We start from the raw sequence: 25,810 nt of genomic DNA, 5'->3' as shown, positions 1-25,810 counted from the left end.
CCTCTCAAATGATACAGATGAACAAACAGTACACAACAAACAAAAAGAACGAGAGAGAGAGAGAGAAAGAAAATCGGGCAAATTTTCTGTACGTTTGTAATTTTTAAAAATAAAAAGGGAAAAGATGAAGTCCACTTCTATAAAATCATTTTAGAGTCTGGTGTGGTGGCTCATGCCTGTAAATCCCAGCACTTTGGAAGGATGAGGCAGCAGGATCGCTTGAACCCAGGAGTTGAGAGATCAGCCTGGGCAATATAGTGAGACCTCGTCTCTACAAAACCTTAAAATATTAAACTGAGCATGGTGGTGCGCGGCAGTAGCCCCAGCTACTCAGGAGGCTGAGATGGGAGGACTGCTTGAGCCCAGGAGGCAGAGGTTGCAGTGAGCCAAGATTTCTGTGCTCCAGATTGGGCGACACAGTGAGACGCTGTCTCAAAAAAACAACAAACAACAAAACAAAACAATTATTTTAAGCAGAGAGAGGGAGAAATATCAATACAATAGTTTTGGTGGACGTTTTCCCCCGTAGTGTTTACTCCACAAAAGAGTAAATACTTGTATTTTGTATTTTTAATGCATGGAAAAAAAATAGCTTTTTTGCTACTTCTAGATAGGTGTTTTTAAAAGGGTAAGACCCAAATTATAAGTCTGCAGATCAATCTCTGTGTGCGTAACATTACGTTCTGACATAAAATTTTATTTGTAAATACATGGGTAAGAATATTTACTTTTACCTATAATTTCAATTATAACATTATTTCAAGTTGTAATATTCCTTTTTTTCTCAACTTTGGTGAAATAGACCAATATCCGACACTTTAAATAGTTGTCCTTATTTTTGTCTGTCCTTAAAGATTTCACCTCTTAATAGTCACAACCTTAGAAGTCTACAGCAGTTCAATGATGGTGCTTTTAGTGTTATGTGAACATTATATGTGTTACATCACAGCTGCTTAGCCCGCAGTGCTTAGAAACTAGCCAGGTGGGACTGGAACATCTGGGCTGCACTCAAAACACCACCAGGGACAGCTTCCAACATCTGGTGCCATTTCTGAATTGTCTTATCGCTGCAAGACATTCTGCCCCATCTGCTACACTCAACTGGGTTAATTAAACTAGAACCATCTCCCCTTCTTAATATATGGCCAACAGTAATAAAAGGAACAAATCAGTTTCTGATATGTGTGCACTTGGTATTTCTTTTTAATGCACACTTACTATAGTCGACTAGCAGCAGGCATAACTAATTCCTCATTTCTTCACCACAGATGCACATACTCATATATATATATCTCCTCACTCACCAGTTGACGAATGCCAACCAAAGTGAAGGTGCTTCAATTCTATCTACACTACAGCTTAGTCTAATTTTTACTTCATCTAAAAGAGAGTATCACAGTGATCTGGTTTTCTCTTCCTTAAAGGTACATACATCATGATAAAATGTGACAAGGAACACAGAAGTTCAATGAGTTATATATGTTTAAACCATTTAAACAAGCACACATATTAATAAAATCTAGCAAGTAAATGAATGCTTCAAACAGCTGCTGCTTAATATTCATAAGTTTGTTTTCTGTAAAGTTCCTTTATGTTAAAAACATTGGTCAAGTATACTGTTGGGTAACAGAATGACAGTTAATCAATTAATATTAACGGATTTAAAAATTAAAGATTATTTTAATTTGCTTCACTTAAGCAGTGAATAAACATCAATATATAACTTATTATACCAAACGAGTTAGGAGTTAGGGATTTTCTTTTCTTTTTTTCTTTGTTTTTGAGACAGAGTTCCACTCGTCACTCAGGCTAGAGGTGCAATGGTGCACTCTCAGCTCACTGCAACCTCCACCTTCTGCCTCCCAAGTCGCTGGGATTACAGGTGCCCGCCACCACGCCCAGCTAATTTTTTTATTTTTAGTAGAGACGGGGTTTTGCCATGTTGGCCAGGCTGGTCTCGAACTCCCGACCTCAAGTGATCTACCTGCCTCAGCCTCCCAAAGTGCTGGGATTACAGGCGTCAGCCACCGCCCCTGGCGGGGTTAGGGATTTTCAAATCTTATTCAGTCTAGGCTACAAAGAAAATACATGTTGAGGATAAAAGCTGTAGATCACAACTTCAAACTGGCAAGAAATTTTATTTCTGACATATCCTGTATTTAGTATTTCAGATAATTACCTACCTTCTATCACCAAAACAGAAATTATATGATGTTCATAACTTATCTATAGCAAATAGTATTCCTCTCCATCTACATTACAGGGATTTTGATTTCAACATGAGTAGCTTAAGAATATTGGGAGCAAAAATTGGAAAGATGCATGTAACTATTTTACAAATAGAAGTTGCCTTTCTCTGAAAATGTTTTTTCTCTCTAATCTTTTAAAGTGCCACATACTATGCTTTTACTGGTACTTTAAGAAATGTGATCTTCAACTTTGAAAACTGTCTCAAAAATTAAAAATCTCTTTATTTAGAAAATGTTTCTCTCTCCTAGGACTATCCATATCTATATGTATGATATGCATACCAAATTCCACATTCATTTTCTATACTTAAGCATTTTCCCAGATAACTTCTATCTAAATTTATATTCTAAAGGGATATAAAAATAAGAGTATACCAAAAATTGCTGCATGTGGAAGACTGCTAATTTTCACAACAAGTGCTATCCTTCAAGATTCCCACATGAGAACTGTCATTATAAATGAACCATTTCCATCTGCCTTTTCAGGGCAGCAAGGAGGTTATTTACAGTCACCAGCTGGGACCATGTATTTCCCAAAGCAATACTGTGAACAAGAAAATACAGCTAAACTAGACAGTACTTAAATGACAAATGGAAATTTTCTTTGACAAAAAAATTTAATCTAGATTACATTAAGACAAACTTTTGCATGAAGAATTCTTATACAACATTAAAGCAATGGCAAAGTGCAAAAAAAATGTAAATACATAACAAAGAATTATTATCTATAATACGCAAGTTTTAGAATATCAATAAGGATGAATACTCCTAATAAAGAACATGAATAGATAGTAACAACTGGCCTATAAAAATATGAAGTGTTCAAACTCAATCATCAATGCAAAATAAAATGAAATATTATTTTCTCTTTACCAAACTGAAAAAGCTTTAAAAGGTGCTATTGTACTACAAAATTTTGGAAAAAATAAAAAAAACTAATGTCTAGAAAACAAGGGATTAACTGGCTAAATTATAATATAGCCACCCAATGTAAGATTATAAAGCAATGAAAAGTATTATAAAAGAATACCAACTATCATAAGAAAATGGTCATGAGGGCTGGGCACAGTGGCTCACGCCTGTAATCCCAGCACTTTGGGAGGCCAACGCGGGCAGATCACGAGGTCAGGAGATCGAGACCATCCTGCCTAACACAGTGAAACCCTGTCTCTACTAAAAATACAAAACAAAAAAAATCAGCCGGGCATGGTGGCAGGTGCCTGTAGTCCCAGCTACTCGGGAGGCTGAGGCAGGAGAATGGCGTGAACCCAGAAGGCGGAGCTTGCAATGAGCCGAGATCGCGCCACTGCACTCCAGCCTGGGCGACAGAGCAAGACTCCATCTCAAAAAAAAAAAAAAAAGAAGAAAATGGTCATGAGATCTTAGGTGAAAAGCAGTTTATCAAAATATATAAATAAATGACTAAAACCCAGAAAAACCCAAACAAATGAAAAGTCATATCTAAAAGCCTGAAAAAGATTTGCCACATAATAAATGCTTAAAAAACTACATTAATGGAATATGTAGAAAATGTATTTTAAAAAGATATTCACCGGATTAATACTTTATGTGTCTAAATTATGGTAAATCACTTGTTTTCCACCAAATTGAGCATGCATTACTTTTAATAATCAGTGAAAAAGAGAATACACTGAAAAAATTTTATTTTCAGGAAACTTAGTTTAAAACTAGAGACAACCCCTACTCAAATGATAAGTTAATGTAATAAGAATGGAACAAGGTGAGTATTTACGTGTTCATGTAAATGTCTTCAACTAACTAGTGATTACTGGGTACAAAGCAGCAGGTTCAAATGTAAATGTAATACACATTTTGGATTTGATATACCTTAATCCTTTTAAATGTTTCTTTTTAACTTAAAAAATTCAAAATATGTTGCAAGTCATTTAAGTTCTATCTGTATTGATTATGCTGAATTTTCTCTTCAACCTCATTTATTGTACTAGAAATATCTAGTGTAACAGTATGTTAATCAAGACCTAAATTTCTTAATTACAAAGGGACAAAGGAGACAAGTTGGACTTCTTTTTAAAGAGATGAGATAAACTAAAAAAAGAAATGGGACAGTTTTTGGCATTCTATTTCTAATTGGCTTATTTTCTAAATATAGTCACACATTTCTCAATGACAGAATGCATTGGGGCGTTAGGCAATTTTGTCATTATGCAAACATCATAGAGTGTACTTACACAAACCTAGTTAGCCTACTACATACCTAGGCTATAAGGTATAGCCTATTACTCTTTGACTTCAAATCTGTACATCATGTCACTATACTGGATACTGTAGGCAACTGTAACACAATAGAAAGTGTTTGTATATCTAAACCTAAGAAAGGTACGGTAGAAATATAGTATTGTATATGGGACCATGGTCACATACTGTGCAGTCCATGACTGTACTTTAAATTATTTTTCATTTCTTAAAATGTTTACTTAGAAATGTACTTTATGTAAAAGTAATTGAAACACCATGTAAGTACAGGTTTTAAAAGAATATCACCACAATGGGACATTTATTAAGATATAAGATAGTCTCAAGTAAATCTTGATAGTTAGGTTTTACATATATACTTTTAAACTTGGTAAGATATTCTACAATGATTTTACCATATATACTTTTGAGAATGCTAAGAACATGTAATCACACACACACGAAAATCTGAACATTTTCTCAGAGGATATATTTAGCTCGTGACTGGTACAGATGCCATATCTGCTTAGCTTTACAGTTTGTGCCCACATTGCTTGCATGATGGTACTATTTTATAAATATGGGCACATCTGGTAAATGACACCCAAATGACATACCAAATAGCAATGTTAATATGGTGGATTCTTATACCTTCTCATGTGTAAGTGCTAAAGATTTAATGTCCAATTTCCTTTCACTGCTGAATTCAATTTAAAAGATATTATTAAAATATTTAAATAGAGATTGGGAGTAACTAAATTTATGTACTGATTGAAGAGGGAGCTGCACAAACTGGTTAAACATACAGTTTCAAATAGGAGATAGCTTTAATTTTAAAAAGTCCTTCTAATATCAATCTCTATTAGTTGCTTTTAATTAAGATAAAATAAACTTTAAGGCAAGAAACCTTCTAGATTTCATTCAAACTTTCTCAGTTACTATACTAATATCAGTTGCTACTTCTATTTAATTAGTCAAACTACTGTTTGCACTGGAGAAGACAAACCACTCAAAGGTTCCTTGTCAAGTAAAGGAAGCATGTTGGTATTTAATAATTCTCTCTGTTCAAAGCAATCTTGATGTCACGGAGGAGAAGTTACATCCACCCATCTGACCTTCCTAGTTAATTCTTCTCTGATTGCTCCATTAAAACTTTCCACAGACGCATGAAAGGGGCCCTTTAAATATTTCATGCCAGGAAGTCCAAAATAGTTGATATTCTGTGACACTATATCTGTATTATATGACTACATGCTAACTACCAGTTAATTCTACAGTTCAAATCTTAAACACATAAAAATACATCACATAAGTTGTTACACAACTAATGTAGCTGTCTGTAACCTTGGGCATTACAGTCCAAGTTTAAAGAATAATTTTAGGAACAGTTTGCAGTTACAGAAAAAAGGGAAAGGGAATTGAAGAATTTCAGAAAGTAGGCCGGCCGGGCGTGGTGGCTCACGCCTGTAATCCCAGTACTTTGGGAGGCCAGAACAGGTGGATCACCTGAGGTCAGGAGTTTGAGCCAAGCCGGCCAACATGGACAAACCCTGTCTCTACTAAAAATACAAAAATCAGCTGGGCGTGGTGGCACATGCCTGAAATTCCAGCTACTCGGGAGACTGAGGCAGGAGAATTGCTTGAACCTGGGAGGTAGAGGTTGCAGTGAGCCAAGATTGTGTACTGCACTCTAGCCTGGGTGACAAGGGCAAAACTCTGTCTCAAAAAAAAAAAAAAAAAAAGAAAGAAAAGAAAGTAGGTCAAACCAGATGTGTGGGCCGGGTGCAGTGGCTCACTCCTGTAATCGCAGCACTTCGGGAGGCCGAGGCAGGCAGATCACCTGAGGTCAGGAGTTCGAGACCAGCCTGGCCAAAACAGGGAAACTCTGTCTCTACTAAATATACAAAAATTAGCCAGGCATGGTGGCAGGTGACTGTAATCCCAGCTACTCGAGAAGCTTAGGCAAGAGAATTGGTTGAATAAAGTTCATGCCTAGTCCAAGAATTTTAACATAGTAGGTAAAGGAGGAAATAACAGAGGGCTTTATATTATATTAATTATACTAAACTATCAATGAAAAGTAATTTCCATCACAGACTTACATTTAAATGTTAAAGTTTTTTTTTTTTTTTTGAGAGAGTCAAAAAAGAATCACCCCAGCTGGAGTGTAGTGGCATGATCTCAGCTCACTGCAAACTCCACCTCCTGGGTTCAAGCGATTCTCCTGCCTTAGTCTCCTGAGTAGCGGAGATTACAGGTGCCCATCACCACGCCAAGCTAATTTTTGTAGTTTTAGTAGAGACAAGGTTTCACCATATTGGCCATGCTGGTCTCGAACTCCTGACCTCAGGTGATCTGCCTGCCTCAGCTTCCCAAAGTGCTGGGATTACAGGTGTCAGCCACTGCGCACAGCTGCAATTCGGCTTTGAAAAATCATTACACACAACTGGGAATAATACATTTACTTTGCACATGAGTCATACCTCCATCTTACTGTCTACATTTTAATGTGAAATGAACTTAGGCTTGGAAAGACTGTCTTTAAACAGAAGTTGTATTTGTTAAGCTATTTTGACACGTCATACAATAGTTTATTAAAACTCCATAATCATCAAATGCAACCCTAAAAATATCAATTTTCTTGAAAACAACTGATCAGAAATTACTCAAAATCTAGCACATACTGGAAATCAAAGTGAAGAAATCATCAATCCCATCTATGAGAAATTCAAGGTAAACAGTTCTTTTGCTGTAGCCCTCTCTTTTTTTTTTTTCAAGATGGAGTTTTTCGCTGTTGTCACCCAGGCTGGAGTGCAATGGCGCGATCTCCGCTCACTGCAACCTCCGCCTCCTGGCTTCAAGCGATTCTCCTGCCTCAGCCTCCCGAGTAGCTGGGATTACAGGCACCTGCCACCATGCCCGGCTAATTTTTGTATTTTTAGTAGAGACAAGGTTTCACCATGTTGGCCAGGCTGGTCTCGAACTCCTCATCTCAGGTGATCCACCTGCCTCGGCCTCCCAAAGTGCTGGGATTACAGGGGTCAGCTACCACGCCCAGCCGCCCTCTTTAAATATGTTTGATAGTTACATACTTTCAGAGAATGTCATTCCTCTGACTGAAGCACTTGCCATTGTTTATCACTAGATAACTATTTGTGACTCTGATTAATGATTATTTTCTCCACTTGACCTTTGCATGAGGACAACAACTCTGTTTTTTAAAAGCACCCAGATCAGTGTCTGATTCAATGAATATTTGTTCAATTAAAAGAATAAAAAGTTAAATGATCTCTAGGCATGCCCAACGTGACAGCCGCAATTAAAATTTAGGGAAAGACGGTAAAATGTGCAGAGCAGTACCTTTTGTTTATAAATAAAGTAAAGGCAACAGTTTAAATGCAATTTTTTGTTTCTCCAAGTTAATCTTAAAAAATTAAAAATGGAAACTATAGATTTCAAAATCTATGATGAAAAATTTCTGAAAGTACATGATGCCTTGAAATACTATTTATTATTAATTAGGGAAGACACAGTACATCAGGTATGAGGAGTCATTATAATCTAAGTATGATAATGATTTGAGGATACTATTATTAACCACCAATAAGTACTGACCACAAAGTTTTGCTAGTCTGAGGGTGGGTCAGAAAAAGGTATAAAATAGGGATAGAGAAATGGGTGTACATACAAAAAGATAAGCAAAAATAACACAATGATTCCAAATAATGCTCAAGACTCACTAATTTCACATAAAAAATGAACCCAATGCAAATAAGTAATTTTATTTTTCAATCTATCTTTTATTTGGCATTTTAAAAAATGACTCTCAAACCAAGGTTACCAAAAAAAAAAAAAAAAAAAAAAAAGGCCAATGTAGAAGCTTACCTGTTGACTGGCTGGTGCCATCAAACAGATCAACAAGGTCACCAGATGACTTGCTGCTAGGCACTGAAGTCTGAAAACACACACATAACTCAGGAGCTTAGAAATGTTTGCTTTTCTAAAAATCAGCTCTATCCATCTCTAATTCTCAACTTAGACATACATACCTGTAATTAGCTTAATAAGGGTAGGGTTTTCTGGAAAAAGGGTACTGACCTTGAATCCTTATGGAGAGGCAGCAAGCACTTTTAAGTACCTCCATTCCCAGCAGTGTAAAAGTCTCTTAACATTGACACTTTTTTTCCTACCTCACTTTTCTGACTGCATTTCACTCTGGAAAATGTAATTGCCAGATCCCACTCAAATCTTAATGCTAAGTATCAGTTCATTAAAAAAAAAACAAAAAACCCTAGCATATGTACCAGTCCCGTACAATATACTGAGTCATAATTGCCCAGGTATAAAAAGGCCAAGACCTTGGCCTGTTAAAGTCTTACAAGAAAGCTCCCTAGATAATTCCACGGCTTGAGATCCACTGGATTAGAGGTCAAGATCCTAAACAGCTCTAAATTTTTATGAACCTTAGCAATACTTATTGTTTGTATATCACGCAAGTTAGTATAATTCTATGTTATTTGATATATTCTGATATGTTTCATATTTAGTTCCCAAACTAAACTGAGGCCTATACCTGTAATACTATTTTTATCTTCTCCACAGAGCTAAGCACCCTGATACCTAAATACCTATGTCCAATATGTTCGATATATACATGCTAAATTAGAACTCAATTAGGCAATGGGGAAACACTAAGATCCTAGGCATGTTGATTTGAACTTTGAAGACTAAAATACTATGTACTGTGATTCCAAAACACCTTTAAAAAGAGATCCAAATGAGTTGGGTAACTTTCTAAGAATTTCAACCTTCTAGACATTTTTTTTGAGGGGAGGAGGGTAAATGAAAACAAAAAAGAAAAAGCTTGTATTGCCGGGCGTGGTGGCTCACGCCTGTAATCCCAACACTTTGGGAGGCCGAAGGAGGTGGATCACTTGAGGTCGGGAGTTCGAGACCAGCCTGACCAACATGGAGAAAGCCCCGTCTCTACTAAAAATACAAAAAAATTAGCCGGGCATGGTGGTGAATGCCTGTAATCTCAGCTACTCGGGAGGCTGAGGCAGGAGAATCGCTTGAACCTGGGAAGCGGAGGTTGCGGTGAGCCAAGATCACGCCATTGCACTCAAGCCTGGGCAACAAGAGTAAAACTCGGTCTCCAAAAAAAAAAAAAAAGAAAAAGAAAAAGCTTGTACTACAAATATAAAATATTTATTGCAGATTGTCATATATTCAGGCCATACGACAAACTGTTATTTAAAATCCTTTAAGATATGTGATAAAAGTCTCAATCTATTATTAAAAAAATTATACAGATATTTGGCAAAAGCTGACATGGTATTTGTTATTGCAACTAAGCAGGCCTGGTTTTATTTTCAGAGTCACCTACAATCTGCTGGATACATTAGAAAACTGTTTTTCCCAGCTTTTAGCTATTTCTCTTGCAAAGACACAAACTGGGGAGACAGTAGTCGGGGAAAGTGACAAAAACAATAATTTAGTCTTTTGAGGCAAATCTCCCTATTTGGCAGATTTCTGTTGAAAAGACTAGGGTTTGGCCAGGTACTGGCGGATTTCATGTCTATGGTAAATAAAAACAAGTGAAGATGGTAAAAGCGGCAGTGCTTCTTCTGATACTGATCAATAATGACTGTGAGGCAAACACGCCTCCCTTTATAGGCAATGTTTCTACATTAAATGAGATAACTTGCCCCTATATATCTCTTCTTAACGCCCTCGTTTGTCATTTCTTAAAACTTTCAAATACTTCCGATGTTTTCTTTAGTGAATCTACTTGTGGTTGGTAACCAGTATTGTCTAGAAGGGAACAGATGCACTACATTCTGATTCACAACCTTCCCCAAATGAACCAAAAGTGTCATTTCTACTTTCACAGAAAGTACCCAATCATTCAGCAATTGGACAGGTTTCTCCCCTCAAAGAGATTTCTTATTATTAATGTCTCTGGGTAATACATGCCAGATGATCTATAATTAATATGATTGCCTAGAAATGCCCAAGCCTACTAATGCAGGAATTCTAAGAGCGGTTTATAAAAATAAAACCATGTATAATGTGTAAACTACTGCCATTCCCACCTTAACTGAAGACTGAGGTGTGTGGGTTGAAGCATTCTGATCTGGACTTGCTTTGTCCCCTGTGTAATGTGCTGCTGCTCCAAGATCAATGGTTTTGGAAGGATTTGCTGTGCGCTTGTGTCTGGTTGTGGTGGTCTCTGTGGCCTGTGTGATATGAATATGCTTTGTCGTCACAGTCTCCTCTTCATCTTTGAATTCACCTTTGGGAGATCTGCCTCTTCTCGCTTTCTTTTCCTCATCGCTGTCGCTAAAAGATATTAAAAATGAAGCAAAATAATAAGACGGGATTATTTTAAAATGGGTCCCTCAGTGATTTGAGCTAAAGAATTTCAAATGCAGTAACTCCAAAATTTCATACTTTGACTACTTGACAGGGATCAACAGAATGTTATCTAAGCTGTCTGAATAATGATATGTGTGCGCTGGGGAGGGGAAGTGGAAACACAGAGAATATCCTATATAAGTCTAAAATACTGCTACAAAAAAGTATTTACATAAATGTGTATAAATAAAAAATGTCAAAATAACTCATTTTTGTTTATTACAGATTTAAGCTTAATTTAAAAATAAAATAGCAGGATTTGATATCAGAATCCACGATAAGACCCTGAGAGTTCAAACACTTGCATTTGATGATTATTTTCTTGACACAGATTGTGTGCAAATAGCTATAGTTCCACTTTTATAACACAATTCTGCATCAACTCTCAAAGACTAATGTGTGTACATAATAAAATATTAAAAGTTCAATGGATGCTAAAAAAACATACATCTTAATTCAAATAATTAAACTCTCATCTGTAAATGCATGAAAATGTAAGGGAATGCACTTTACAACTGTGCTATTTTACTATAGTATCAGGAGATGAAACTTTTATATAACTATAGAAAATGCTTTCTAGAAAACAACTATATTTAAAATATTTTAAAGATAATTCTCCTTCAGCCACATTCAACAATTTTTTCTTTCCTTTTTCTTTAATAGTGCAAAAGATTTTAAAAACTAAAGAGTAAAAACCTGGGTTTTTCATATGCTAGGAATGAAAATATCAGCCCTAGTCTGTTCTCTAGTAACAAGTTTTTGGGTTTTTTTCTTTTTCTTTTTTTTTTTTGAGATGGAGTCTCGCTCTGTCGCCCAGGCTGGAGTGCAGTGGCGCAATCTCGGCTCACTGCAAGCTCCGCCTCCCGGGTTCACGCCATTCTCCTGCCTCAGCCTCTCCGAGTGGCTGGGACTACAGGCGCCCGCCACCACGCCCGGCTAATTTTTTGTATTTTTAGTAGAGACGGGGTTTCACCGTGGTCTCGATCTCCTGACCTCGTGATCCGCCCGCCTCGGCCTCCCAAAGTGCTGGGATTACAAGCGTGAGCCACCGCGCCCGGCCCGTCATTGGGTTTTTTTCTGATGTAAGTAGGAGACAGAGAGAGAGAGAGAGAAAGAAATATTACTTGAAACATGTTCCATTACCTGTATTACTTAATTTTAGAGTAGGTGGTTTAATTTATAAATATTCCAGAATATAATGTTTAAAATTCTCCTTTAAACTATGACTACTGCTGATGCAATTTACCTCAGACTGAACTACAGCAACTTGTACTTAAATATAAACCAACCTGGAACTTGTATAAATCAAAGATCAAAAAGAATGACTTCCCACACAGAGCAAAGGGGTTAAATTTATTTTTATATATAGACATTTTAAGGAACCTACAAGTTCTGATATGCATTCAAAAGCCCTTACTAATTTCTCAACAACAAATGACCTGAAGATTCCCATTAGTCCTACAAGTAAAACCGAAATTTCTTACTTTTTTGGTGTCTAATTTTATTTCAGCGCAAAATAATTTATTTACAAGTTGAAAATATAAATCTGACTAGCACACGATGAAATGGAAGCTCCATATCTGATCAATGTTCAAGAATTCCTGAATGTAATAGTGAACTAATAAGTATGAAATTCAGGTAACATGCCATTGAGACTGAGGTCACATGCAACTCTGTCAAAAAATCTACTCTTCTCTCACAAATACTTTAAGATAAAAAGTTCCTGGTGTGCCCTATCATTATCACTATAAATCACGTTCACTGCATTTTCACTCTTTTAAACCTAAATACTCTTTAAAGATTTAGAAACTCTAGGAGATCCTGTCTTACAGACAACATAAAAAATAAAAATCATGGGAGAAACAGAAATAAAAGAAGAGTAGAGAGACAAAGAAAAGAAAAACTAAGGATAGAAGGGCAAAGGAGAGAAAGTAACAATACAGAACACACACAGGTATCTAACCAGCCTACATGGCCTTATTGTTTATAAGTAAAACCTAAGACCCAACCAGACTGTGTGGATCTGCCTAAAGTAACACAGTTAGTGGTGGAACTGAGCCTGCCCTGAAATGTCTCTTTTTCAAGACTGTTTGAAAAACTGGAACGTGATCTTTGAAGAGCCAGAACTTATTTTTAGCACTTTGAATAAATCTATTTTACAAGTATATATCTAGCTTTTTTATTACTGAAAAAGGATGCATATGATAATTATAAATACTAAACACTGGGAGGGAAATGGTGCCCATTTCAAATATATGGAGCTGTTTCCCTCATTCATGTTTTTGTGGCCTGTGTAAGTTTTGGCTTGGTTTGGAAAACATTATTGAAATTATGGCCATTATTCTGTTGGTATTTCCTGAACAGGCATTCCAGGGATTTAAAAGATATGAAAACATCCTTAAAATACACTAATTAGACTGTATTTTTGTTTGGACCTCTTTTTAATGATCCCTAATTCTGAACTATTAGGATTTTTGGCGCAGGGTAAGAAAAAGAGATGGTATTTAGTTACGAGAACTCACTTGAAGGCTTGGTTCCATCACTAACTGTGTTATTTACGCAAGTCCACACAGTGTGATTGGGTTTTAGGTTTTACTTATAAACAATAAAGGCAAAATTCTTACTCTACTCTAGTAGAGATATTGTGAGGCACAAATGATAAAGGTCAAATTTACAAAGTAAAATTTGCTCTGTAAATTAAGTGCTTACATGCATTACCCTTTACATTGTCTAGAAAAATTGGTTTATAATAATATTGGTAAGTAAGAACAAAAGTGACTGCTGCAAAGCTCAAAGTATTGTTCTATGTAAAACTAAATACTAACGTCTTACCATCAGAAAATGCAGTTTATAAAAATATAGCTGTTCTCAAAAACTGGTTCAAAATCCATTTGGATTGTTTTTCTGGTACATGCTGGCACAGAATCATAATGAAATGTCAAGGAAGCATTAAATTTCAAATCCTTTGACTTATGTTTAATTAAACTTAATATATAAACTTCATTATCCCTCAGTATCTTAGGTCCCTGGATCACCTAAGGTCCAAATGCAAAATAATCTATACAAGTTTTTACTGGGGAAAAAAATCTAAGGAAAGATTACTAGCTTGAATAAAAATGCACAGGATCAACTTCAAAAATAAGTAGACAGAGGCAACATGGAAAGTATGTCAATACTAATTGCAAGTAGTGTATAACCTAGTATCTTAAAAATAGTTGCACAGTGCTTGCTTCGGCAGCACATGTACTAAAAACAGAACAATACAGGGAAGATTAGCATGCCCCCTGTGCAAGGATGACTTGCACATTTAAGACTTGTTCCACATTTCTGCACAGGGCATATTTAGGGCAGTGAAACTATTCTATATGATACAGTAATGAGGAATATTATGCATTTGTCGAAACCCATAGAAGTGTACAATATAGGAAACCCCAATGTAAACTACAGACTTTAGTTAATAAGTGTATCAATATTGGCTTTTCAATTGTTAACAAATGCACCATGGTAATACAAGATGTTCACAGAACCTGTTATGAAGGGGAAATGGGTAAATGGCAACTCTGTACTTAATGCACAATTTTTCTGTGAGCTTAAATTGCTCTAAAAACAAATGAAGTCTATTTAAAAAAAAAAAAAAAAAAAAGGCCCAATTTCAGATAATGTTAATACCCCAAACAAAACCAACAAAAAACCAAAAACCCAGTGGCATAAATTCAGGGCTCTTTCTAAGAGACCCAGGAAACAAAGTGTTAAAATACCTGCATCTTTCTGGAGAGTCTTCTCTATCTTTCCTCCGGAACTTGCTGATGGTGTCATCAATTGTGCTTCCAATTTTATCACTCAGCTCACCTAATTTATCACTGAATGGAAAAGCACTCTTGTTTTTATCCCACTCCTCATCCCATTTTGATTTGGGCTCAGGATCATATCTTTCACCTAGATAGAGCATTAAAAAAAGAAGCAATTCTAAGGACATTAAATTCAAAAGGTATCTACAAGTCCTTATTTCTCAGGCTTTTCCTCATAATAAAATCATTTTCAAAGGAAACAGAAAGCTCCCACAGTGCTGAATCAACACAATTACAGCAAGGCATAGCATGTAATGCCAGTCATTAAGTGGCAGGAATGCAGATTCAAAAGCTTTTGTTTATGAATACTTACACAACCTTAATGCATAGCACAGCATATCAGGAAGTTTTTAAAGGCTACTGAAAGGAGTAGTGGAAAACACAAAACCAACACAAGCTATATAAGCAAAAGAGAAATGAAAATCTTTTTGTTTTCACAAAAGACACTTAATATGTTATATTTTATTCCTGTCCCTTAATGGTTTCCCAATTTTCAGAGAAGCATTGGATAGCAACAGTATCTTAAAAAATACAAACTGAAGGAACTCTACTCTGAATGCTACTGTCCCAATAAGCTAAAAAGTCTCAATAACTGTCACTCCTCAGTATCAAACTAAAAAAATAATTCAATGAATTTTCCGGGGATTGGAAAGCATTCCGTAATTACTGTACAAAGAAAGGATTACTCTAACTACCAAAAACTACACACACTAGAATCAGGAAGTATGCTCAAACAGTAGTTCAGAACAGCGTCAACCAATTCAAACACCCATTCCAAACATTATGCCAAGACTGGCGAAACGTAGAGCCTCTGTGTGAATTTGGGAATGCAGAGAATAGATCATGGCAGTAAACAAAAAACCCAAAATGTCAAGATTTGTTTTAGTCCTTGCCCCTAGGGACCCGAAGGAGACATAGGAATTACGGACACAAAATGAAACCCTTCCATTTCCATGTCCAAATCCAACTTAAGAAGCAATGGTAGAAGGTACAGAGAGCACGTGAGGTATTTTTAAAAAAGAAAACATTAAAAATTAAGGCAGGTTGGAAGAAAAGGAAAAGGACAATGAGAAACAACAAAATAACTGAAAAGTGGCTAACGGAGCTTTTGTTTTGAACTTTTGTTTATAGGATCTAAAAGGATACATAGCCTTTGGAGATTGAACAAAACCATTTTGCTGAATTGCCTGCTAAAATTGCAAGGCTGAAATTTTCTGTTAAGTGTTTAAGGATTTTAACATATTTACTGAATCTGGAAGTGACCATCAACTTAAAGAAAACATGACAAAATGAAGTTTTCTAGACAAAATTTAAACCAGGATGGTTTTTAAAAAAATAAGTGATTTTCCAACAATGTGTATGTACATTTCAACAACAATGTGATGAACTAGACTTCGGAAAGAAACAAGTTTACACGAAAAATGGAAGTGGATGAAAACCAAACTGATTAGCATGGCATGGTGAACATCATACTGAATTACTGCTAAAGATACTGGATATTGGCAAGACATTATGAAAAAACACAAAACTGGCCAGGCGCGGTGGCTCATGCCTATAATCCCAGCACTTTGGGAGGCCAAGGTGGGTGGATCACTTGAGGTCAGGAGTTCAAGACCAGCCTGGCCAACATGGCGAAACCCTAAAAATACAAAAATTGGCGAGGCATGGTGGCTCACGCCTGTGGTCCCAGCTTCTTGGGAGGATGAGGCAGAAGAATCACTTGAACCTGGGAGGCGGAGGTTGCAGTGAGCTGAGATGGCACCACTGCACTCCAGCCTGGATGACAGAGCAAGACTTCTCAAAAAAAAAAAAAAAAAAAAAGAGAGAAAGAAAAAGAAAAAACACAAAACTGCTGGTAGTGATTAGTTAAGTCTGAATAACATAAACCATGAACAATAACTTAGCAAAAGAATGTGATGCAAACACACAGGATATTCAACTCTTTAATACAGATGCTGCAGTTAGTGCATTGTGACTGAGTTTGAAAACGTATTCAATTTTCTAAGTTTAGCTGATATAATTATATATCTTGCTGGCAAAAAGAAAGATACAAGCAAGAATAGTGCGGAAATAAGTTTCAAATAGCAATTTCTATTAAAAACACATTAAGTTGCTATAACTACTTTGGAAAAGCTAAAGAATAAAGTTACTACTTGGGTAAATAATCCAAAAACTTTGGACTTCCCCAAATAGAAACTCCAAAACATTATTTATATGCTTTAGGAGAAATATTTTTGCCCAATTCAAAAACTGACTTGAGGCCAACTCTGTCTGGTTGCACTGCCTATGAGTTAGCCCTATTAAAAAAGAAAAAGAAAAAACTGACTTGTATATGATGCTTCAATATAAAAAATGGAATTCTTCTGCTGTTAGAAACATCCTTAAATAGCTAACTAAATGCAGTATTTTTTCTTTGAGAGCGGGAAAGCAGAGGAACAAATGAGTAAGGATATTTTATATGTTAAGATTTTTACGTGGTTCCACTGAAGGAGATATGAGAGCTCAATATAATCCAAACATAAACATATATGGGTGGGGGGAGCTGGAGAGCCTCAGTGAACAGCTGCTAAGATACACAGCACTGGCTAGTCTGCATATACGCAAAATGACCACGAGATTGTCGGAGCTCACAGAAGACAGAACAAGTCCAAAGGGACATGCAGTGAAAGACAGTTCTTATTTTGTGTATCTGCTTCAAGCACCTATGCCCTATTTTAGAGAAACTATATTATTACATTAAAAACAAACATGAAAGATGAATGTTTTAGCTGCTTTTAAGTGTATTGGGAAGAATAAACAAAGCGATAGGCCTAGATGAAAAACTGAAAGTATCGTGTCTTCTTTTATATGTCAAATTATGCAATGCTTAAATAAAGAAAGAGAGACTGAGGCTGGAATGACTGCCAGGAAGCTTATCTGGTTTGGGCCAAAAATACAGCTAAATTGGTTTCAAATTAGAAAGATGAATTTCCTGATCAAACTTTATATTTTTATACTCTAAACTCTGAGTTATAGAAACTTTCTTCCTCCTTCTTTTTAAAATGGCAATCCTAAGAGGGAAGGGCATACATCTGTTTTAATCTCTGGATGACACCTCAAAGTATGCAGTCATATAATTAGCCATTAATGGTTAAAATCCTATTGCCGAACCCACAAGTTAAAAATAGGAAGATTCATGTGATAGTAGAAGCCAAAATTAGTACTGCGTGTATTTTAGTATTCTATGTATTCCTAGAAAAGAAAATTAGCATTTTGGTCTTTGGTATTTCACTGACTCTTAAAATATACTCAAGAAGCTAAGCTGATGCTTAGGTGTCAGCTTGTCTTTGATACTCACTGTATCTGAATCCTCCAACACTGTCTGAGGAAACCCCAACATACTTGTCTTTGTTCTTCTTTGCTTTCTTTCGCTCTTCACGAAGCCTGTCGTCATCCTGGGCAAATTCAACCAATTCCTTCACCTTCTGTCGAATATTTATACCCTGATCCTTGCCATGCTCATCTATGAGGATGGTAAGAGATAAGCAAAACCTAAGAATTCACTTAATATGTATCAAGCTCTTTAAGATAAAAAAAGACACAAAAACTTCAACATAAGAAACTAACTTCAATATTTAAAAAACAACAGAAAGAGGCAAGTTGTGCTATTTAACTTTGTCATTTCCTCTTCAGCAAATTCTATGTTCTAAAATGGAATTTTGGCTTATACAGCATGTAAAGATGAACTAAAAAGGACCACAGATAATGGTACTATGCAAGGTCAATTAAAGATTCACTAAAAAGGATTACTGATGATGACCACACAAAATAGAAATATCCGTAAGTGCTATTGTGTTTTTCTATCATATTTTAAGAAAACAAATCAAAAGAAGAACCACTTTAGCATGTTAACAACTGAAAAGCATACAAATGTCTTGGTTTCTCCAGTACAAGTCTGAGACACTAATTATGAAGTTTTAGCGTAGCTCAAAAACTGAATTTTTAAAGTGCTTACAACTGGGGTATGCTACAAAATGAAATGTGCTTCATTCAATAGCCTCTTTCACATTCAAAACACACTGTGGCCTTGCTGCCTTTGCACAGTAAATATTATTTGGTGGGAGGGAAAAAAAAACCCAGCTTCAAACAGATGTGTGTGTTTTGGAGCTCTAACCTTTTCTTCCCATATGATTAAAGCTATTCCTTTATGGACACCACAGGGGACCAGTCTCCAGTGCATATTTTAATATAAACCCGAACACTCATGTTGTGTTGGTTCTGTTGTTATTAGCCAGTCTTTTCTGCAAGTTCTTGTCTTCACTAATTAATACTCTAGGGCCCCACGTCTTGGATTCTGCACTCGTCACACAACCAGCAACAGTCACATTCTAATTAGAGCAGAGAAGCTTCTAAGCTGGTTCAGGTGACTGACAACTCCAACTACTGTTTTAATTTGCTTATAAGGTTTTTCTATTGCTCACCTACAAAGTGGTAATTTTCCAGGGATCGTAAATCATAAATGTGTTCTCTGGCACTTGTAACAACACGCTCTGATCCATTCCTTATGAGGTACGCTAGGAGCAGCAACGACTGTAAAAATACAAAGCAATAAATGATTTAATGAAATAAATTCCAGTAGAGCTTTGGTAAATGGTTAAAAACAAATAATTCTAACATTAGCAAATAAAGAATCTTCATGCTGGTGGTGAGGTTTCTTTACATTAGACTTTAAACACATAATCTAGAACTTACATAATCAATTTGAAGTTCCTCTTATATTAAGCATAATAAATAATTATAAATCATCTACTGGATACTATGTGTCAAAGACTTAAAAGAATAACTCTGATGTTCAAAATATCAGAATGTATCATATAAATAGACAATAAGGTTTCAGAAAGCTGACTCAGTTTTTACTTTTCATCTGAGCATTATGGAACTGAATTGCCAGAAATTATTTGGTAATTAAACAATACTATAGTATTTTCCCCAGATAAAATTTAATTTTGAGGTTAATTATGTGGCTTTTGTTTTAAAAGGCTGTGGCCAGTCTCAGTGGCTCATGCCTGTAACCCCAGCACTTCCTGGGAGGCCAAGGTGGGCGGATCACTTGAGGTCACGAATTTGAGACCAGACTGGGCAACATGGTGAAACCTCGTCTCTACTAAAAATACAAAAATTAGCTGGGCATGGTGGCCCATGCCTGTAATCCCAGCTACTGAGGTGGCTGAGGCACAAGAAACACTCGAACCCAGGTGAAGGTTGCAGTGAGCTGAGCCCACACCACTGCATTCCAGCCTCGGCGACAGAGAAACTCTGTCTCAAAAAAAAAAAAAAAAAAAAAAAAAACAGATTGTTACCAAAAAATAATAATTAAAAAAACCTGAAGGTAGAAAATTTTGCAAAACAGAGAGACATCTTCAAACACACACAAAAAAAATAGCTGGGTATTGTGGCGCACACCTGTAGTCCTGGCTACTTAGGAGGTTGAGGCAGGAGGATCTCTTGAGCCCAGGAAGTCAAGACTGCAGTGAGCCAAGGGCACGCCACCGCATTCTGGCTTGGGTGACAAAGCCAGACTGTCTCAAAAACAAACAAACAACAACCAACCCCCACTCCCAAATTAAATTTTGTTAAAATGTAAATTTAGAATGACTGCTAATGGGTATAGGGTTTCTTTACAGGGTGATAAAAATGTTCTGGAATTAGACAGTAGTTACTCCTACAAAACTTTGTGAAAATACTATATAATAAATTGTACCTTTTGAACTTAACAATGCTTGGAACAAACTTCACTTGATCAGGTATATGAAAATCTAGTTAGGCGGAGAGTAGGGGGCAGCAAAAACAAAAAAAATCTAGTTAGGTTGGTGAAACTGAGGGACACAAAACCTCCTTCTACCAGTAATTTACAGCCATGTGTCACTTAACGATGGGGATATGTTCTGCGTAATGTGCCATTAGGCGATTTCGTCATTGTATTAATATCATAGAGTGTACTTACACAAACCTAGATGGTATGGCCTGCTACACACTGACAATCTATGGGACAACCTATTGCTTCTTGGCTACAAGCCTGTGCAGCATTGTTACTGTAATGACTACTATAGGCAGCTATAACACAATGCTGAGTATTTTTGTATCTAAACATAGAAAAGGTACAGAAAAAATAGAGTATTATATTCCACTGGGACCACTGTCATATAAGCAGACCATCATTGACTAAAATGTCCTTATGTGGTATATATGACTTTAAAAAAGGAGTTTACCCAAGAATTTTTAAAAAACCAAAAAACCAAAAGGAAATTTAATTTACAGAAATTTCAATTATTTCATCACACCTACCATACAACCTGAGGGAATGACACTGAATGTTTTCAGAAAGAAATAACATTAAAAAAATGACACTAACACATAGATTTTCAATCTTAAAAGCCAAACTATGTCATTTTGGATAGCAAAGAAAAACATTCTGAAGAAGCAAGAAAATATGGTAGGTTATAGAAGCATAGATGACTATATTATTATAGAATTCTGCATTATATGAGATCAGAACAAAAGGAATCTGATAAAAAGTTCATATTCATAAATTTAAAGTTAGAATTATATTTTGAACATTTTTGATAAACAATACTGTGAGAATACTATCATAAATTAGGTAAATTTCTATGTCGCTGACAAACCATATCAGACTGTGGTATTCATCTTAACTGCTCATACACTAAACATGCACACTACTCTACTATAGATTCATTATTTTTGATATGCACAAACATTTTAGTAGGAAAAATTTTAAGAAATAATCAACATTTAGAAGTATTATTAAGAATTTCTCATTCAGAACAATTGTTCATGATGACTAGAAAACAGAACACAAATAACACATCTACTTCTTTCATGTGTTTTCGATTATTCTATTCTAGGATTTAATATACTTCAAAATCACCTATGTATATATACCTTAAATTTCCAGCATGTTTTCAGCATGTCAAGTAATTAAAGCAGACTTGTGTCCATACCTTATAAACTCTTCTCCAATTCTTTTTGTTGTCTTTTAACATTCGTGACCAAAGCATGTTCATAAGTTCTGGAAACTGTTCATACATAAATGTAGCCCTGAAAAAAGAATCATTTTCTTTAAGAGTCTGCAATATATTAATTTTGACAGTAGATGGCAGACTTGTTCTAATTTGGTGTTTCCCCGAAGAGTTTTTACAAATTAATAAACTTAATTCAAAAAATTTAGAAGATATGTACTTCCTTGAAAATGTTTTCCCTATGTTTTATACACTACCTGGCACATATGTAAACCCCACTAATTAATCAATACTTTGTAATTAATAATTAATTAAATTAATTAATATACTTTGCAAGCTCTTCGTTCACTGGTACAATGGCCCAGATGTTCACAGAAAAAATTTTCTGTAACTTTCACTTCAAGTTATTTTACATGCATTTGTCAAAATTTTACATGGTGAGCTACAGCATATCTCAAAACTTCATTGAAAAAGACACATTGTGGGTTTCTTTTTTGAGCCAAATTTTTAAGGGGAATGGATTGCATAAAACTTTCCACATTAGTATCTGAAACTTTCTACATTACTATCTGAATGATTATGCAAAATTTATATTTTGGCAGCCAAGTAGTTTAAATCTGAAAGCAAATTTCACATTTCTGTGTTAAGACACTTTGATTTTTTTCTGCACTGCTGAGTCAAATTATCACTTACTTGGCAATCTCTCCCATGAGTTGCCCAGAAGGTCCCCAAGGATCATCGTTCGTTGCCTCTCGAACCTTAGACTCGATCTCTGAATAATTCATAACCACATTGGTGCTGTAGAGAAAAAAAATGCACGCACACACGCACAAAGATTAGCATTAAAACTGAGAAACACATGAAAACTTAATAATGACACTACTGGGTGTCCTAATGAGCTACCTCTACAGGATGGGAGAGAAAACATCTTTTGTGCACAAGCTACCCCAAGGACACTATGTAACACACTTAAGTTATCTTTAAGCAGATTTTACTATTCCATTAGCCTTCAAGAATACAGATGAGAGATTACATTAGAGCTGGCGTAAGTCCAGTAAAAAATGGCTGAGGGTCAAATTAAAAAAAAAAAAAAAAACTGAACATGCTGGAGTCTATTATAAAACTAAGTTGTCAGTTTCTTGACCAGATCTGGTTTACATGCAATGCAGGCTTATGTTTCCTGCTTATAGAAATTCTATAAATTAGGCAAAATTATTTAACAGCTGAACAGTATCTATATCACATTTTTAAAAAAGAATAAATCAAAGATATCTACAGATGTTTAGAACGACTATAAACATTGAACTGTAATCCTTGAGACTTTTTTCCTTTACTCTATCATATGCACTTCTATGTCATATATTCACTGTAACCCTCACTTTTACTGGCTGCATAATATTCCATCAGGAGATTGTATGATGGACACTTAACTTTCCCTTAGGTCTTCGGCAATAATCAAGAACATGGGCCTCAGGAGTCAGAAAGATCTGATTCCAATCACTTACTATGTGACCTTTGACAAAATTATGTTAATTATCTTCATCTCAGTTTCCTCAACCAATAAATAAGAATACTACCTCAAAGGCTAGCACAGCAAATGGTGTTTATTTAGCACAGTGTCTGATATATAGAAAGTACTCAATATATGTTAGCTATTATTACTATTAAATATAATAACCAACACCAGCCTGGGCAACACAGTGAGACCTGGTCTCCAAAAAAAATAAATAAATAAATAAAAATTAGCCAGACATGTTGGCATGCACCTGTAGTCCCAGCTACTGGGGAGGCTGAGGTGGGAAGACTGCTTGATCCCAGTAGGTCAAGGCTTCAGGAAGCCATGATCGCCCAACTGTACTCCAGCCTGGGCAACAGAGCAAGACCCTGTCTCCAAAAAACAAAAGGAAATATATATAAAATAACCATCTATTAGGAATATTTCAAAACATTATGTAATATTTTTATATGAAAGAATTCACTTTGGAAAAAATCAGATTAAGACATGAGATGGCAAAATATTTGGTTAAAATGGAATTTCTCAGGCTTATACGAATTTAAGAATCCAAAGACACTTTGAGAATAAAGAAATACTGCAAAAATCTGACATCCTAGAGTAGTATTCATTTGACATCGAAAGCTCCAATTATTACCAAACAATTGTTATAACAGGTATCTGTGAATATGGTAATTCAATTCTTCCACTTAACATTAAGTCTTAGAAATAGTGAAAAATCAGAATTTGGTAACTATTACATACATATACCCCACTTTTGCTATATGGTTTTTCAGTCATCAAAAAGTTCTATTTTTAAAATAAGGAAGGTTTGGTTGAAATTGGCACTCAAATCTCTTAAATATAAATTTCAAATTTATTACAAACACTTCAATTTCTTCATGTTTAAAGAACAGACCAACAAACAGGTTTGGGTCAAATTTTAAAGGAACAATTATGCATATAAATGTGACTTGCCAAAAAACTGAATCAATCTGGCTTTCAGATTTAAATTCAGAACACTGTTCTACTATGGAAGAAAAGCAAAATACTATTATTTTCTTTCAAATCCTGGAGAAAGCTGCCTCCTAAGATATCAGTTAATGTGATGAAATAAATATAAATTCCTTCCCCAGGACTAAAATAAATCCACAATCTCCACTGCCCACCCCCCCTTAAAAATGTTAAGACCACTAAGGAATACATTTTTGTTAAAATCCAGTAATGGTTCTATTACAACAGTTTTATGTAAAAATGTAGAATAATTTTCCTAATTTTATCAACCATGGAACCAAAATAAAACTAAGGCAGCCAATAACAGATTCACAATTTAAGATGCCACAAAATGATGAATTTCAGAATGCTTTTGTTTATCCTGGTGGCTGAAGAATGCTTGGCTTAGGCAGTTAAAAGTGTCAAAATGCAGCTGTGAAAATGAACAATAGCAATTAGGATTATAATTCACCCAAGCATTTCATTACCAAGAATGCACTTGAAATCTCTTTGCATTGTTTAATTTGTTGGAGAAAAAGATGAAAGAAGTTAATCTCCAGTCCATGTACATGAAATATTTTTACCAGAGCCTTCATAAATGCTGTAGCTTTCAGAACACTGCTTTCCTTGTTCAAGTGACAAAGGCTCATGGGTCAAATAAGAAAGGTTCTGTTTCCCTAACCCTTCACAAGATTCTTAGCTGAAGGCCTGTGTGAGTGCTGTGTTTAGAGGGAGAGGTGGCAGAGAGCCAATAATCTAAGAATCTCCTCATTTCTTTGGTTGAAAAACAATGGGAGCCATCAGAACATACTCACAATATAGTTATTAAGTATATCCACAGAAGGATATGGCAAACATAAAACAAAAAAATAACAGAATGCTTTCACAAAGAATCCAGATCTATTAAAAGTTATTTTCCAGGCCAGGTGCAGTGGCTCCTACCCATAATCCCCAGCACTTTGGGAGGACGAGGCAGGTGGATTGCTTGAGCCTACAAGTTCGACACCAGCCTGGCCAACATGGCAAAACTCCGTCACTACAAAAAATACAAAAATTTGCCAGGCGTGGTAGCGTGTACCTGTGGTCCCAGCTTCTCAGGACGCTGACGTGGGAGGACTGCATAAGCCCAGGAGGTTGACGCTACAGAGAACAAGACCCTGTCTCCCATTCCCCTCCTCACAAAAAAGCTATTTTCCAATGAAGCTGTTGCTTTCAGAAACTGCAAAGAACTCCCTCAAGATGAGATTTGATGGCACAAAGAATTCCAAGACAAAGTATTTTAAGCTTCAATTAATTCAGAAACAAATGTAAACTAAAAACAACACTGTATGGTTTGGCCTTATTCCAGGTCATTTAAAAATAACTATTTCTAAAAAGGTAGAAATGGCATTTTGATCGTTCCTTTCTCATGTTTTCTACTGCCCTCAATCTATGCCCTACCCATAATTCCAGTGACCTTGTTTAAAAAGGAAAACAATCCCTCCGTGCTAAAAATAAAAATAAAAATTATGTCCAGATTTGAAAGGAAAAAACGGCTAGTTTAATTCTGAAAACTTCTGACACAAATGTTTTAAGAGTGTA

At 35.7% G+C, this 25,810-nt stretch overlaps 1 protein-coding gene and 1 non-coding gene across 5 annotated transcripts in view; one reads left to right on the top strand and one right to left on the bottom strand.

The window, feature by feature from the left end:
- The window catches only part of CLINT1 (clathrin interactor 1), a 73,394-nt gene that overhangs the window by 9,327 nt on the left and 38,257 nt on the right, over window positions 1–25,810 (bottom strand). For all 4 annotated transcript variants that reach the window (XM_030825808.1, XM_003268585.4, XM_003268584.4 and 1 more), the window contains exons 2-8: window positions 22,438–22,542; window positions 21,727–21,823; window positions 19,189–19,297; window positions 18,066–18,230; window positions 14,639–14,816; window positions 10,559–10,805; window positions 8,349–8,418 (exon numbers count right to left, since the gene is read on the bottom strand). In XM_030825808.1, coding sequence (XP_030681668.1) covers window positions 8,349–8,418; window positions 10,559–10,805; window positions 14,639–14,816; window positions 18,066–18,230; window positions 19,189–19,297; window positions 21,727–21,823; window positions 22,438–22,542 — 971 coding nt within the window. The remainder of the gene's footprint in view (window positions 1–8,348; window positions 8,419–10,558; window positions 10,806–14,638; window positions 14,817–18,065; window positions 18,231–19,188; window positions 19,298–21,726; window positions 21,824–22,437; window positions 22,543–25,810) is intronic.
- LOC115831788 lies at window positions 14,103–14,209 on the top strand. The gene has a single exon (XR_004027286.1). It is a non-coding gene; the product is annotated as a U6 spliceosomal RNA (small nuclear RNA).

Source organism: Nomascus leucogenys, chromosome 2, assembly GCF_006542625.1.
Source record: "Nomascus leucogenys isolate Asia chromosome 2, Asia_NLE_v1, whole genome shotgun sequence".
In the NCBI taxonomy this organism is placed as follows: domain Eukaryota; kingdom Metazoa; phylum Chordata; class Mammalia; order Primates; family Hylobatidae; genus Nomascus; species Nomascus leucogenys.
The sequence above is the reverse complement of the archived record's forward strand: the minus strand, read 5'-3'. Positions and strand labels throughout refer to the sequence as shown.